Here is a 17,090-nt window from a genome sequence, read left to right as displayed (position 1 = left end):
TAAAGTGTTGATAAGTCATTCAGGTGGAAATGTCTTCCAGACATCTGGAGACGCACCCAGGACCGGAACATGGGCAGGTATCGGTGGAGACTGATCAGAAGACTAAGAGAATTCCAAAGCAAGAATGGCTAAAAGTCCCAAGCATCTGCAAAGACTCCCAAGTGTAAGGGGCAGGTGGAGGAAGTGGAGCTCAGAGAGAGAATTTGAGTAGAAACCCCATGATTGTCTTGAACGTCAGGAGAGGAGGAAGAAGGGAATAAATGAAATAGTGGTGGGTGCTGCAGAACGATCAAGGAAGAGACTGGAATTTGGCCTCAGGAAGTTTCTGGCGCTTTGACATTTGGCAGGGATGAAACCGTGATAAGTGGTTAAAGAAAGATGTGCTGCAGGGATATGTATGCCTTTGATTTTGTGTGACAAGGGGTAAGGGCTAAAACTGACTTGTTAACAATAACGCGCTGATTTTTCTTAACATCGATTGTTTTCTCAGACAAGTCGGCACAAAATTTAGCATCCAGAAATCTGAAACACGAGCGTTTCCGAAGTCTTAGTTTTCCTCATACAAAAGAAATGATGAAGATTTTTCATAAAAAATTTGGCTTGCATAATTTTAGAACTAATCAGCTAGAGGCGATCAATGCTGCGCTGCTGGGTGAAGACTGTTTTATCTTAATGCCCACTGGTACGTATTTTTAGATGTCAATTGGCAGGAGTCCATTGGCAGATGTTAAATGAAAGTCCTTTAATAGAAATAAAATGCACACCCACACAGTAATTCCATCATGAAGGGACCTCTAGACCTCCCGTGCCGTAGTGAGAAAGTGTACAACCTCACGTCTTCTGTCAACGTGATAGCGCTAATGGCCCTTTAAGATTTTCAACTCAGAGCTTGTTGTGTTCAGTCAACCTAGAATCTCTCTCTCTCTTTCTCTTTCTTTAAGTCTAAATTAGTCTGGCACTTAAACAAAGAATTACCGTCTGAGGCCTTGCTCACCTCTGGCACTTTTTTGGTCCAGTGGAGTGTTGAAGGGTGGTTAAGATCTTTAGCTCTGGAGCTATGGCCTGGCCTCATCATGCAGCCCTGCCACTTACTCGCAGCATGACCTTGAACAAGGCCCTTCAGCCCACATGCCAGCTGCCTCCTGTGTCCAGTGAGGATGACAGTAAAGCACCTACTTCACAGAATGTCGTGACCATCCGACGAAAAGCGTTTAGCCATAGGTAAAGAGGTAGAATGTGATGTATAGTTCAAAACCAAAAATGAAGTCTTGGAAACTGCCAGGCACAAGCTTCTACTATTAGTGGATGGGAGAAGTTGAAAATTAGAGACGAATCATTTTAGGTAGCATTTAATGTGTATTGTTTATCTTACCATTTTGAATTTGAGTTACATGGAGAGACGGGGGTGCGTCTCAGGGTGTCTTTCTCTTCATGTTCTGTTAGTATACCCCAGTGTAGTTCTATCCTACACTGGATTGGGAACATTCCCTTATTGATAAGAGTACTGGGAGTCAAAGCATGGGTATTTAGCGTTGACAGGTTCATGCTAGTTTAAAAAAGTGCATCCTACAAGTGTTTTCTGATCATCTAAGAAGTGTTAAACCGTGGTCACTATGGTACTACGTGATGTATATTTTGTCACATTTTAAGTCTTTAAAAATTAAATGTTATACCAGGTAATTATTTTCATCCTAACACTGTGATAGAATACCCCTTTTACAGTGTTTGGATTTCCCAAGTAGATTTTTAAAGCAATTCTATTGCCTCTAAGTTCCCTGCCCTGATTCCTGCTTTTGCATTCATGTAAGCCTACACAAGATGGCCTAAAAGGTAATTTTCACACATTTAAATTGTCTAAATATTTTGGCTCATTCAGATAAGGCAAACTGTTGGCATGGTGCTGAATGTCACTTGGTGTCCTATTAGTTAATTGCTTTTAAATATTACTGTATGATTTAGTTCGTAACTTTTGCCTTCATGCTCTCAAGATTGAACCTGACAGGTTTTGGGGGGGTTTTTTTGTCCTTTCAGGAGGTGGTAAAAGTCTGTGTTACCAGCTTCCTGCCTGTGTCTCTCCTGGCGTCACAATTGTCATTTCTCCCTTGAGATCACTTATAGTAGATCAAGTCCAAAAGCTGACTTCCTTGGATGTAAGTTAAAATACTACCAATTACAATAAAAAATACTAATAAAGACGTAAAGATAATTGTATTTCAGTACTCTGAGTAACCTTTTTCATAAAGTAGTTTGTGAATTGCAAACATAAAGCACAGCAGTTTCATTAAGTTGTACGAGTCTTTGAAAATTCCAATACAGATAACCTTCTGTAGTTCAGTCTGATTTTATTCTAGAAAAATGTAATTTAGCAAGAACTTTTAACCTATATTTTCCTGATTTGAATTTCTTTTACTAATGTGAAAGGATTTCTTTTCTTACTACTGTGAGATCCCCACAGTTCCCACTCTCTTCACATCTTAAAATGCGTACACAGGAGCACCCCCACACTGGCGTCCTTTTTCCTCTTGGCCGAGGTTAAGAACGTATATGAATGTATTCTACCAAATCCTGCATATTTTCAAGATTATGAGCCCCCACCCCTCAATAAGACCGCTGGTTTGATTTTTCTTCCAAAGAATGTGTTTGTGCAGTGCCCATCCCCTGTGGCCCATCAGGCCTGATGCTACTCTCATCATCCCTGAGCTTTAAAACGCTGGAGATACCTTTGCCCAAACTAAAACGAGCCATACCTCAGGATGCAACGCTCTTGGGTACTGAATTCATGTTTATCTTACTTACAGATATGAAAAGCAAAAGCAGTAAAGAAAAGAGGAAGGAAAAAAGAGAAGGAAATAAATAATGGGATATTTTGAGTTATGGCTAAGAGAAGTTTTTTTGTTTTTTTTTTAAATATATGCTATCTATTTACTTCCACTGTGCTGAGATTGTCTTCCCTTTGACCCATTTTTGATATATGACTTCTAAAACATAGAGACTGAGGACACGTCTGTGTTTATGTTTGCTACTTTTGTGCTTAGATCCCAGCTACCTATCTGACGGGTGATAAGACTGACTCAGAAGCCACAAGTATTTACCTGCAGTTATCCAAGAAAGACCCAATTATAAAACTTCTGTATGTCACTCCAGAGAAGGTGTGTATTGATACTGTTATTTTAAAATATGGTATTAAAGCTGTGTTAGAAAAACAGCCCAAGTCTGCCTCCTGAGGAGGGAAGAACCCAGTCTTCCCCCCCTCTTGTTTTCTCCTTTACCATCACATAGAGTGTTTGAATCCTGGTGACCAAATGTGTGGACTTTTTCCTCGTTCTGAGCAGCTCTCTGTAACCCCGGCAGTGCCACTCCATACTGACAGTGTCCGCATGGAGATAGCGTCCGATCCCGTGGGTTAAGAGCTCGGCCCCTCGAGATGGTTCCCACCCTTCTTTAGATGCCAGCAGCAAGTTGAAAGTCCCCAGGTTACCCATAACTTCTGTCCGATTTGGCTAATAAATCAGAGGTTCCCATGGCTCCCCTCCTCAGGTTCAATTGGTGTACTAGAGCAGCCCTCAGAACTCAAGGGAACACTTCACATTTACCATTTTATTATGGGATGTGATAAAGGATGCAGATGAACAGCCAGCGGAGGGAGACACAGGACAGGGACTAGGTGGGTCCCAAGCGCAGGAGCTTCTGTCCCTGTGGCACTGGGATGCCTGACCCTCCACATGTGGACATGTTCACCAACCTGGGAGCCCGCCAAACCTCCAACTCTGGGGGTTTTATGGCTGCCTCATGTCAGCAAGATCATTTCCAGCCCCTCTCCCCTCTCTGCAGGATGGGGTGCTCCTGAGAATTCCAGGCTTCTGATCATGGCTCGGTCTCCTGGTGAGCAGCCCTCACCCAGAGTCACTGCCCCAGAACAAAAGATGCTCCTGCTGTTCTTAACACTTAAGAATTTCGAAGGGCGGGGCGCCTGGGTGGCTCAATGGGTTAAGCCTCTGCCTTCGGCTCAGGTCATGATCTCGGGGTCCTGGGATCGAGCCCTGAATTGGGCTCTCTGCTCAGCAGAGAGCCTGCTTCCTCCTCTCTCTCCGTCAAATAAATAAACAAAATATTAAAAAAAAAAAAAAAAAAAGAATTTAGAAGGGCTTTAGGAGCCCTGCATCAAGGATGGGGTCAGAGACAAATATTAGAAGGGAGGCTTCTGTTCTTATCACTTAGCAAATTACAAAGGTTTCAAGAGCTCTGTGCCAGGAACTGGAAGCAGAGACCAATATATTTTACTATTGTCTCATTAAAGCCCACTAGAATACATAATATTTTTAGATTTTTGACATAATCTTTTTTAATAAAGATTTTATCTGTTTGAGAGAGAGCACAAGCAGGGGGAGAGGGAGAAGCAGACTCCCCATTGAGCAGGGAGCCTGCTCAGTGGGACTCAATCCTAGGACCCTAGGATCATGACCTGAACCAAAGGCAGACTCTTAGCCAACTGAGCCACCCAACCGACTGAATCATTGACATAATTTCTGATACACATTATAGTACAAAGATTCCTGTATTACTTTTACCCTGAAACCCTAATGGTAACACTTTACTCTAACTGCTTTATTGTTCTCTCTCTACTTTTTTCCTAAAATAGTTGAGAGTAGGTTGCAAACATGCTCTCCCTTTCAACCCTAAATACTTCACTGTGCATTTCCTAAAAACAAATTCCAGGGTGCTGGCTGGCTCAGTCAGTTAAGCATCTGCCTTTGGCTCAGGTCAGGATCCCGAGGTCCTGGGATGGACACCGCATCAGGCTCTCTGCTTAGCGAGGAGCCTGCCTCTCACTCTGCCTGCCATTCCCCCTTCTTGTGTTCTCTCTCTCTGTGTCAAATAAAGTCTTTAAAAATAAATAAATAAATAAAACAAATTCTCTTGCATAACCTCAGAACAATCGTTAAAATGAGAAAATTTTTACTGATACAGTACAGTGGCTTAATCGGTAAACCTCATTCCAGTCTCACTAGTTGTCCCAGTAATGTCCTTTATAGCAAAAGAAGATCCTGGATTATGCATTGCATTCAGTTGTCATGTCTCTTTAAGGTTTTTCTGTCTCTCATGATTTTGACAAGTTGTGAAGAGTAAAGACCACTTGTTTTGAGGACTGTCCCTCAATTCAAATGTATCTTTGTTTTCTCATGATGAGGTTGATGTTACTCGTCTTGGCAGGAGTATCACAGAGGTGGCAACATGTTCTCGCATCTGAGTGGGAGGCACCGGATGTCTGTTCCTTCTGTTACCGGTCATGTTAGTTAACTTTGATCACTTGGTTGAGGTGATGTCTGTCCAGTTTCTCCACTACAAAATTCCTTTTTTTGTCATTGTTGCAATTACTATAATAATTACAAAAATAAATGTACATTTTGGCTTTTGCAATTGGCAGATATCCTGCTGTGGGATACTCTGAGACTGGATAAGTATCTTGTTACTCATCAGAGTTACCCAAGAGAGTTTTTATCATCCGTTGATGACTCCCTGTCAGTGTTTACTATAATGGATGCCAAATGATGATTTTTCTGACTTAGCTGGCGTTCTCTTATGATGAAGAGCTTTCCCTTTTATCTACTTATGTATTTATATCAACTTAAAGTCATGGGTTCTTTTTTTTTTTTTTTTAAGATTTTTTTATTTTATTTTATTTTTATTTTTTTAAAGATTTTATTTATTTACATGAGAGAGAAAGTGAGCATGAGAGGGGAGAGGGTCAGAGAGAGAAGCAGACTCCCCGCTGAGCAGGGAGCCTGATGTGGGACTCGATCCTGGGACTCCAGGTTCATGACCTGAGCTGAAGGCAGTCTCTTAACCAACTGAGCCACTCAGGTGCCCTTTTAAGATTTTTTAAAATTTATTTATTTGACAGAGAGATATCACAAGCAGATGGAGAGGCAGGCCGAATTTTTTTTTTTTTTTTAAGATTTTCTTTATTTATTTGTTAGAGAGAGAGAGAGCATGAGCACAGGCAGACAGAGTGGTAGGCAGAGGCAGAGGGAAAAGCAGGCTCCCTGCTGAGCAAGGAGCCCGATGTGGGACTCGATCCCAGGACATTGGGATCATGACCTGAGCCAAAGGCAGCCACTTAACCAGCTGAGCCACCCAGGCGTCCCAAAAGTCATGGGTTCTTAATTTGTCAGGGGGCTATCATCAGTTCTCATTGTTTACTTGGATGTTCTAATTGTCCTAGATTTGGCTAGTAGAAGAGTTCCAATTCACTGCTTCTGTGTCCTTTTGACATGTCCTTGTCTAGATATGGATGCCAGGTTTTATCATTGCCACTGGGACATCATTGCTTCTAGGCCCTGCATAGACGGAAACATGAGGTACATACATACATACAAGTGTGTGTGTCGCCACCCCCCAAATAGCATGCCCTCCCACAACATACATCTGTAACCTTGTTACCAGCATAAATGTGTGGTGAACCTCAGGTATATTGAGGCAGAAAAAATTCTTTTAGAACCACTGACCTAATACATAATTGCTTGCTAAATGGGGGTGAATATTCTAGAAGGTCTTATTCAGAATTTTCTATTACTTCCGCCAATTTTCTTCATACATTGAAGTAAGGACTTCTTTTATATGGAGGTTTTAATACAGCTTACGTTGTAGTGAAACTTAAAGACAACAGAGCCCTTAAGGTGATGTGGTGTTTAAATGTTTTCAGATCTCTCATGAATACATTCCTGCTCTAGGTCTGTGCAAGTAATAGACTGATTTCCACGCTGGAGAATCTGTATGAGAGGAAGCTCTTAGCACGTTTTGTCATTGATGAAGCACATTGTGTCAGTCAGGTAAATACTGGTTTATGTGACTTGAAATCTCAATATGTACTATCAATAGGATATGTATTTTCAGAATAGAGGGAAATCGGTAACTTATTCTTCTAGCTCGCTGAAGAATACAGTGGTTTTTAGTACAGTGAGCAGTGTTTTCTCTTTATGTAAGGAAGATCCAGATAGTCTGAAAAGCAGTATTTTTTTTCCAACTAGTGGGGACATGATTTCCGCCAAGATTACAAAAGAATGAATATGCTTCGCCAGAAGTTCCCTTCTGTTCCAGTGATGGCCCTTACCGCCACAGCTAACCCCAGGGTACAGAAGGACATCCTCACTCAGCTGAAGATTCTCCAGCCTCAGGTGTAAGTTGCTAAAAGTCCTGAATTAAAACAGGAGAATCACAGACTGAGCTTTGAAAACCCCGAGGCACAGATTGCACTCTGTCATTTAGATCAGAATTTGGGGGGCTGGGAGCCATTATGTTTCTAAAAAGTCCCCGAGTGACTCCAGTGTGCAGTGAAATATGGGAACCAAGCCCTACTAGCTTTTTCCTTACTAAAATTAAAGCTCTATCCTCATAGCTATTTTGGAAGTAGGGATAAAGTATGCGCTGTACCTGATAACTCTAGGAGGTCCCAGGAGCAAATTAGCTTTTGTTTAGGTGATTCCGGCTCCTGTATATCCTAGAGCGTACATCAGGAAGTGAACGGATGACCCTGCTCTTTCATTTTCCCCTGAAGCCCCACTTAATCCAAGATGCTGAAACCCATCCAGAAACGATGTGTAACAGCTTTTATACTTTGTTTTCATCTCAACAGCAAAGTGTTTCTTCTTGCCACCAAATCCGTAATTACTTGTAACAGAAACTGCTATAAAGGAGTAGCCCCGCATATCTGGGTTGTACTGGATTGTTCTTTCCATGAGTTGGTAGAGGCAGGTGCATTCTCTGAGGTGCACTCGCTTAGCAGATACTTACTCAACAGCTGCTGTGTGCCAGTGAAAATATTTCTCCCTTCTGATTTATCAGGGGTGCTTTGAGTTTGAGGAATGCCTGAAGAAATGACTGATGTGTTGGTTCATTTGGAAATACAGACAGTAAGCTGGCTCTCTAAATATTTTCGGTAAAAACAGCAGCCTCGTTCTGCAGGTTACGGGAAGAACCGAAAGTGCCACATGAAGGATATGGGGGAGTATGAGATTAAGACAGCTCCAGGGACCTTTGCAGATTAAACTGGCATTCTTGAGCACATGAATTTTTGAGTCCTCAGAATTTTCTCTGTGAAATCCCAAAATTTGATTTGGAATATTCTACTTTAATCCCACTTGCAGAAGGGTGTTTGTGTAGAATTTGGGGGTGGGGGGGATTTTGCTTCCATAATTGATATACTTTATAACATTATATTTAAGTATCATATTATGCTTTAGGTTCTAGGGAATAACCTACATGCTAGAAATTCACTTCTGTAAGTACCGCACTGATCTGTGGGAGCCTTTCTTTTTTTTTAATAGGCAATGTTTTTAGCTTTTTTCCATTAAATTTATGCCAGATGCAGTCTACTCCTTCTTTTAGGCCAGTCATTAATTACCAATGCACATAGTTAAAAGAAATTATATAAATTCAGTTCACCTTTGGAATAATTTTTCTAAGTACAGAACTTGTCGTTTTTGTTTGAGTAAACATTGCTCTTATGCATTCAGAGACAGACACCTTTAAAATCTTTTCCTAGTCATGTGAGGAGATCAGCCTGGAAAAGCAATAGATTGTACATTTCCTGAGTCTAGCATGTGGCACCCTGTGCATAATTGGCACTCAGTAAGAATGAATAAATGGAACATATGGAGGAATTTTGGTAAATGTGGGTAAAATATGAAAATTTGGGCAACTCTGTTGATTCCTTAATATATTTGGTATTTCTATATTTGGGAGAGTTTAAATCTCTTAGTGGAAGTAAAAGATTTTAACAGACACTTTCTGATACATTTTTTCCTGATCTCTTTTGCCAATCGGCCCTTGTTTGGATTAAATTTACCCAGCGGCTGCTGTGTCATGGGCCCCAGTGAAGGCAGGTCTCCCTAGGGTTCGAACCTGGGCCCTGTGCTCCTCTCCTACAGCTACTCTGCTGATCTTCTTTGGGAAATACGAGGGTAGATAATAAAATAGAGATTTTATTCCTTTTCCTTAGGACCTTAAAATATAAGCTGAGAAAGAGGAGACAGACGTATAGAGAGCTGATACAACAATGTAGTGTAATACGGTAGTAACAGGAGCGGACAGTTACATATTTAGCCTATAGGATGTGCCAGGCACTATTCTTGACCTTTTATGTATGTGAATTCATTTCTCCACCCAAAAGGCTTATGAGGTAAGTACTCCTATTTTCCTCACTTTGGAATGAGGAAACAGAGGCACAGAGAAGTAACTTGAACAAGGTCATATGCTTTGCAAATGATGGAGGGAGGACTTAAACCCAAATAGTCTGGTTTCAGAACCCTTTAAATACTTTTTAATAAGTTGCAGAATGAAGTAAGTGGTAATTAGAGATGTAAATTATGACTACAGGAACTCAGGAAGGCAAGACTGACGATAACCCAAAATAACAACTGGTTGTTAATGAGGAGGGGTCGGATGGGGTTTTATATGGGAAGCGGGCTTTGTAGGCTGAGTAGTCTTTTTTGTAAGCAGCTGCATTGAGATATAGTTTACATACCTTAAAATGCACCTTTTTAAAGTGTCCAATTCTAGGATTTTTTTTTATTTTTAGTTTATTCACAGTGTTGTGCAATCCCACCACTACTTTTAGAACATTTCTGTCTCCCTTAAAAGAAACTCCATACCCATTAGCAGTTCCAACTATCCCCCCACTTCCCCAGCCCTAGACAACCACTGATCTACTTCGAGTCTTTATATATTTTTGCCTAAGCTGGACATTTCATATAAACAGAATTTTAGGGGTGCCTCGGTAGTTCAGTGGGTTAAGCCTCTGTGTTCGGCTCAGGTCATGATCTCAGGGCCCTGGGATCGAGTCACGCATCGGGCTCTCTGCTCAGTGGGGAGCCTGCTTCCCCCTCTCTCTGCCGGCCTCTCTGCCTACTTGTGATCTCTCTCTCTGTGTCAAATAAATAAAGTCTTCAGAAAAACAAACAAACAAAATTTTACAGGACGTGGCCTGCTGTGGCTGGCCTCTCATGTATCACATGTGTCCACAGTTCATCTGCCTCGCGGCATGTGACAGTACTTCATTCTGTTTTCAGTGACAAAAAAATACGCCATCGTATGTGTACGCTCTGCATTTTATTCATTTGTTTATTATGTGGTAGCATTTTGAGTTGTTTCCATTTTGTGGATGTTATACTTAGGAATACTTCTACGAGCCTTTGTGTCTAAGTTGTCACATAGACAGGGGCTTTCATTTCTCGGGGACATCTGTCCAGCAGGGGCATCACCGGGCCATGCAAACTGCAGGCGGTTTTCCAAAGCAGCGGCAGCATGCAGTGTGTGAGGGTTGTGGTCTCTCCCTGTCCGCTCCAGCACGTGTTACCGTGTGCCTCTTTGGTTATACACATCCTTGTGGGTGTGAAGTGGTGAGGATGGCACTTTCATGGGTGGAGAGTGAGGATTCGGGGCTGGAGTATTGGGCATCAAAGTACAAGTTGGTTCCAAGGAACGGATGATGAGTCATGGCGTGAGTGGAGAGACCTGGAGAAGGGCTGGCCCTGGGTAGGCAGGTCGACGCCCAGTCGCGGGGATCTTGCATTTCGCGATGATAAAGTGTTTGGACTTCGTCCTGTGGGCAGCGTGGCCGGAAGTGGCTTGACCTGAGCCCTGTGGTAGAGTGATCATGCTGGCAGTGAAACAGAAGGTTGAGCAGAGGAATGAGAGATCGGAGGCCAGAAGCCTCTAGCATTCTAGGAGATGGTGACGATGGTGGCAGCAGCAGAGCATAGAGGGGACAGGGTGGAGGGAAAGCACAGCTGAATCTAGGAGACGGGCGGCTGATGGCGTTAGAAAGGCAGATGTCATGGAAGTTTCTGTGTACAGTGTCTTATGCGGGTGACCACCGCCACTGACCATAATTGGACGTGCAGGAAGGAAGCAGGGGTGGAGGAGTGGGTAATGAATTTGATTTTTAGCTCAGTGGTACGGGGGATGTTTAAGGGGTGGGTAGGGATGGTCATGGCCTCAGTCTTCCTGCTTTTTGTGGTCATATGGGCCTCCTGAAAGGATTTTGGAAAACCGTACCCCTTGTGTGTTTCTAACCTAACACCAGAAATTTTTCAGCATGAGTTTTAAATAAAGAGATTGTGATCTGTGGTAAATAACATTTTTAAATAAAATTATAACCTGGCCCTTTTAAATGTCTCCAGTAGAATATAAATATAGTGGAAATTTTGTACCTACTTTTACTCACTTAAAAAATACATTAAAAATTTTTAACTTTATCTTCAAAATGTTCTTTAACAGATAGTTTATATCTTTCCTTTTTCTCTGTGAACTCCTATTTCTCTTTCAGTTTCCCCACAGATTTTTATCCTAAGGCAGTATATTTTTATGCATGAAGTCTTGTTGCTTGGTCTACTATACTTACCTGCAAGAAAATAGATGCATAAATTAAAAGTTGTTTTTTTTAATTTCCCATACCAAAATTTTTTTCCAGATTGAACTATTATAATCATTAGTTAACCATATTTTTCAAATTTTAGCATACATTTCGATTGGGAATGTGTAATTTGATGAGATAGGACTTCTTTCAGCTAGCTGATACATTTGTTTTGACAAATCAAAACAGCTCGTATTTCTTATTTTTATAGATGTGAGCATTGAGAACCGTTGCTCACACAAACATGTAGATGGGAATGGAAAGCATTTTTTATAACAGTAACACTCAATTATTTGAATTTTTTCTGACGTATATGCCAAAATTACATACTGATCTGTCATCAAAAATTATTTTTAATGATCTGTCAGCTGACATCTCAAATCCTTTCAATTTTGTGGAAAGTGAAGAGTTGTAAACTATTTGACTAGCAAAATAAGTCAGATCATTAGTTACTCACTTTACTTTTTCTGGGAAACATGCTATAAAAAAATACTTTACCAAGACTTTTCTAATGACCATTAAATATTCTTATTCCTGGGTGCCTGGGTAGTTCAGTAGCTTAAGCATCCGGCTCTTGGTTTTTTGCTTAGGTCGTGATCTCAGGATTGTGAGTTTGAACCCCACATTAGAGTCTGCGCCGAGCATGGATCCTGCTGGAGATTCTCTCTCCGTCTGCCTCTCTCCCCCACTAATTAATCAATCAATCAGTATTCTTGTTCCTCTCACTGAAATGCATCTTGTATCCTTTACATTTGGAAGGGTTGGGGAAATCAAAATGTTTTTAGTTTCAGTACACTTTGCTGAAACATTTTAAACATTATATATAATTTATATTATATAACATAAATATAATTGATATATTAATATATATAATAAATTTTATATAATATATATTAATATATGACATATATTAATATATAATTAATATATTATAATATTATTACTGTATCAATCTAAGGTATTTTTATTGTGGGATATGCTTTTAAATAATAGTTTTATCAAAATTTGTGGCTACCAGTTAGCTCTTTCAAATACTGGGACGTGACTTCTATATAACTTGGTTGGCCAAGCCAGCATTTGTTGCCAAACCCATCACCTAAATTAAACTTACTTTCATTTATTTAAAAGGAAAATTCTGACTTTCTCAATCTACGTAAACTGTGTGGTACACATCCCCTTGACAACTATCTCAGTTTCAAAAGCAACAAGAGCTGAGCACAAATTGATTCCATTTCCTGACACATCACTTAAAATGACATGAGTTTGACACCCTGGACCTAATCGTAGTTACCATGTTAATGTCAACTGATAAATTACTCCCTAAGTGAAGATACCATGGAGTCTGAAGCTTTTTTAAAAATAAGATCTTAAGATACAATTTGGGTGCCTGGCTCACTTAGTCGATAGATTGAGACCCTTGATCTCCAGGTGGTGAGTTTGAGCCCAACATTGGGCATGAGCCTACTTAAAAAAAGAGAGAGAGAGAGAGGGAGATAAGTGACATATCATAAAATTCACCCATTTAAAGATAAGCATTCAGGGATTTTTTTGTCTTCACAGAGTTATCCAGCCATCCCCCAAATCTAAGCATAGAACATTTTCATCACCCCAGAAAGAAACCTGGTACTCGTTCGTGGTCACTCCCCATGTTCCCCTTCTCTGTGCCCATCGGCTTTTCCCGAGCACAGTCTTCTCACGCACGGCTCATCCCTGTGGCCGCATGTATCAGTACTGGGTTCCTTAAGGCTGAATAATCCTCCATTGTATGGGCCTTCCGTGTTTATTTATACATCCATCAGTTGATGGGACCTGTCTCTGGCTAGAATATTTGGTAATTCCAGGGGTACCTGGGTGGCTCAGTTGTTAAGCGTCTGCCTTTGGCTCGGATCATGATCCCAGGGTCCCGGGATCGAGCCCCGCATTAGGCTCCCTGCTCAGCCAGAAGCCTGCTTCTCCCTCTCCTACTCCCCCTGCTTATGTTTTTATCTTAAAAGAAAAATATTTGGTAATTCCAAACATCCCATTTTCCAACAGAACAGGTAAAACAAACTCTAAGCAACTGCCGACATTCTCAACATAGCAAACTGGCCCGTGTGCTGCGGTTCAGCAGGCCTTTTGTAGTAGAGAGATCTGTTGTGGTTTTGAGTTTGAGATTGATAATTTTATTTCCTAATGTCATGTCATTTTATTATTTTTAGTAATTTGTTTGACTAAGGTAATTAAGTAACATTTCTAAAGTGGTTTTTTTTAAAGATTTTATTTATTTGTGTGCCAGAGAGAGAGAGAGAACACGCACACAAAAGCATGGGGAGCAGCAGGCAGAGGGAGAAGCAGACTCCTGGTTGACCAAGGAGCCTGATGCAGGACTCGATCCTAGGACCCTGGGATCATGACCTGAGCTGAAGGCAGAAGCTTAACTGACTGAGCCACCCAGGCATCCCTAAGGTGTTTTGTTGTTGTTGTTGTTTTAATTATGACACAAATATTAGAAATTTTTCAGATGATGTGTCAGTTTTGTTTTGTTTTGTTTAGATTTTATTTATTTACCTGACAGAGACAGAGAGATCACAAGTAGTCAGAGAGGCAGGCAGAGAGAGAGAGGAGGAAGCAGGCTCCCCGCTGAGCAGAGAGCCTGATGCGGGGCTCGATCCTAGGATCCCGAGATCATGACCTGAGCCGAAGGCAGAGGCTTTAACCCACTGAGCCACCCAGGTGCCCCTGATGTGTCAGTTTTTGATAACTGCTTTATTGAGATGTAACCCATGTACCATACAATTCACCTGTTTAAAGGGTACAGTTCAGTGGGCTTTAGTGAGTTGTGTGATCATCACCACAATCAATTTTGGAATGTCTTCCTCACCCTGCAAAAACACCCATGTCCAGTAGTAGTAACTCCCCTTCCCTCACATGCCTACCTGCAGCCACTAGTCTGCCTTCTGCTTGTAGATTTGCCCGTTTTGGCTATCTCATACAAATGAAATCATCTGACCTGTGGTCTCCTGTAACTGACTTCTTCCACTTAACATGATGTTTTCAAAGTTTATTGCTGAATAATATTCCATTGTATGGGTGTGGCCCATTTTATATTTAGTAAATATCTAGGTTGTTTCCATTTGGGGCTCTTATGACTAATGCTGAAATATATGTTCACACACAGGGTTTTGTGTGGACCTCCTCCTTCCCTTCTTGTGGGCATTCACATAAGAGTGGAAGTGCGTACTTGTTGGGTGACTATTTTTCACCTTCTGCAGAACTGCCAGGGGTTTCCAAAGGAGCCCTGCAGTTTCCCATCCCCATGAGCAGAGTCGCGGGTTCTCATGCTACCTGCACTTGCTGTGGTCTCTTTTTTGACCCAGACCTTTTTTTTTTTTTAAATACATAAAACATTGTTCTGAAATTAAAACATGATGTAAAATTTAGGGAAAGGTAACAAGGCCATTCTTGTCTATAGTCATTTCAGTGTTCATATGGGTAGGGAGACTCATGCACCATTCCCAACCTAAGCCCAAAGTAACTCAACTGATTTTTTAAGACCAGCTACACCGGGGCGCCTGGGTGGCTCAAGTCTTTAAGCATCTGCCTTTGGCTCAGGTCATGATCACAGGGTCCTGGGATCGAGCCCTGCATTAGACTCCCTGCTCAGTGGGAAGCCTGCTTCTCCCTTTCCCACTCTGCCTACTTGTGTTCCCTCTCTATCTGTGTCTCTCTCTGTCAAATAAATAAAAATCTTTAAAAAAAAAAAAAAAAAAGACCATCTACATCATTTGTATACCTGGGCAGTTCTTTTTATGCCATCATCCTGTCAGAACTGTGGTTTCCTTTGCTGCAACAGTGATTGTAAATAATTGACTGAGAACGATTGATTAAAATAGTCCATAGACGGATCAGTCTTTTATCTACTGCCTTTTCTTGCCACAATCCGCTACGTGTTCCTCTGCCATTTCCAGCCCTAGAAGAGAGCTCTCAGTGTTTCATGCATATAAATAGCATAAGAGGGATGGTTTCAAAGTGTTGTTAGCAGACGTCTCACAAGACTCTTAGAGCAGGGAGTTCTGTGACAATAGCCAGCTATGCAAGAAGCAGCATCATAAGATGAAAATCATCTCCCCTGCCACCACTTTGCTCTCGGTGTGTCTGAAATCAGAATATCCCAGCAAAGGTCAGCGTACTTCATGTCTCGTGTCACACTTTACTCCCAACAGAACTATGTAAAACCTTTAAAAGACATGAAGCCCTACCAAGGGTTTCTGGTACTTTGATTAAAGAAAGTTTCAGGGGCACTTGGGTGGCTCAGTCGTTTGAACACTGAACTCTTGACTTCAGCTCAGGTCACGATCTCAGAGTCGTGGGATCGAGCCCAGCATCGGGCTCCACACTCAGTGTGGAGCCTGCTTAAGATTCTCTCTTTTCCTCTTCCCTCCCTCCACTTCTGCTTGTGCACGCACACTCTCTTTTTAAAGATTATTTATTTATTCATTTATTTAAGAGATAGAGAGATAGTGTGGGGGAGGTTAGGAGCAGAGGGAGCAGGACAAGCAGACTCCACACTGAGCACAGAGCCCGATGCAGAAGGTCCACGTGAAAACAGAGAATCTGCTGGTTGATTCCTCTACAGCTATCTTTGCTTATGTAACTTTAGAAGTCTTTGTGAACCCCTCGGGTACGCATACCCCTGTTTCAGCCACTGATTTATAAAGAAGTTGGACTGTGTTTTAGAACGCTAAGTCTAAGTGGGGTCGGGGGGACAGAAGTTGGGGCAAGTGGAGATGGCACTGGGTACTGCTTAGACTGGCAAGTGAAGTCCCCAAAGAAGGTGATGTTCGGGTGAAGAGATGAGCTGGACATTGGGGAGTGGTCCCCACTCAAGGAGTAAGCAAAGGAAGAAGATACAAAGACAAATGAGAGGAGCATGGTGGGGGCAAGACTGTGGACTGTGAACATGTCGGTGCTCGTAGCAGGTTTTTGTGAGGCCGGCCAACAACGCGGAGTGAGGGAGAGGTCAGAGTGAGGTCCTCACGAAGACCAGTGCGCTCCCCGCACTCGGCAAGAACATGACCATGGCCTGTTGCATGGCCTTCTGACTTGCGTAGCAGTCCGTTCACACAGACGCTGCCCTCCACACACAAGGCATTCTTCTGTCCTCAAACCAAATGAGTGTATCCTGCCGCTGCCAACAAACCTGGACCCAGCCAGCTTGGATTCATGGACAAAGACAGAAAGCAAGTTGTTTTATTCCCCATCGTACTTCCCTCTGATCCCCACCCCTCGTCCGTAGGCATCCTCCTTAACCATGGGTTATTATAGTTACCGTCTCTTTCTTCCCTTCTGTCAACGCAGGCACGGACATGTCTTTATGCCCTGACCTTAACTGTTACCTCTCCTTCCTGTGAAGATGTCAGAACCAGGGGCTGTGTTGCAGGGCCAAAGACTCTGTAACTATCCCCTCACCTTTCTTTAGGTGTTTTTTGCTTGTTTGTTTTAATTTTATTTATTTATTTGACAGAGAAAGGGAGCACAAGCAGGGGGAGCTGCAGGCAGAGGGAGAAGCAGGCTTTCTTGCTGAGTGGGGAGCCCAGTGCAGGACTGGATCCCAGGACCCTGAGATCATGACCTGAGCTAAAGGCTCCGCTTAACCAACGGAGCCACCCACACGTCCGTATTTAGTTTTAAAAGCCTA

General features: G+C 42.0%; 1 protein-coding gene across 4 annotated transcripts in view; it reads left to right on the top strand.

The window, feature by feature from the left end:
* The window catches only part of BLM (BLM RecQ like helicase), a 90,778-nt gene that overhangs the window by 40,243 nt on the left and 33,445 nt on the right, over positions 1 to 17,090 (top strand). For all 4 annotated transcript variants that reach the window (XR_014313129.1, XR_014313130.1, XM_082736134.1 and 1 more), the window contains exons 8-12: positions 491 to 682; positions 2,032 to 2,150; positions 3,036 to 3,149; positions 6,732 to 6,830; positions 7,029 to 7,177. Coding sequence is in view for 2 of the 4 variants with exons in the window: in XM_082736134.1 (XP_082592260.1) it covers positions 491 to 682; positions 2,032 to 2,150; positions 3,036 to 3,149; positions 6,732 to 6,830; positions 7,029 to 7,177 (673 nt within the window). In the remaining 2 variants the exon portion in view is untranslated. The remainder of the gene's footprint in view (positions 1 to 490; positions 683 to 2,031; positions 2,151 to 3,035; positions 3,150 to 6,731; positions 6,831 to 7,028; positions 7,178 to 17,090) is intronic.

Source organism: Mustela nivalis (assembly GCF_964662115.1).
Source record: "Mustela nivalis genome assembly, chromosome: 6".
NCBI classification, from domain to species: domain Eukaryota; kingdom Metazoa; phylum Chordata; class Mammalia; order Carnivora; family Mustelidae; genus Mustela; species Mustela nivalis.
This window is presented reverse-complemented; position numbering and strand designations above follow the sequence as displayed.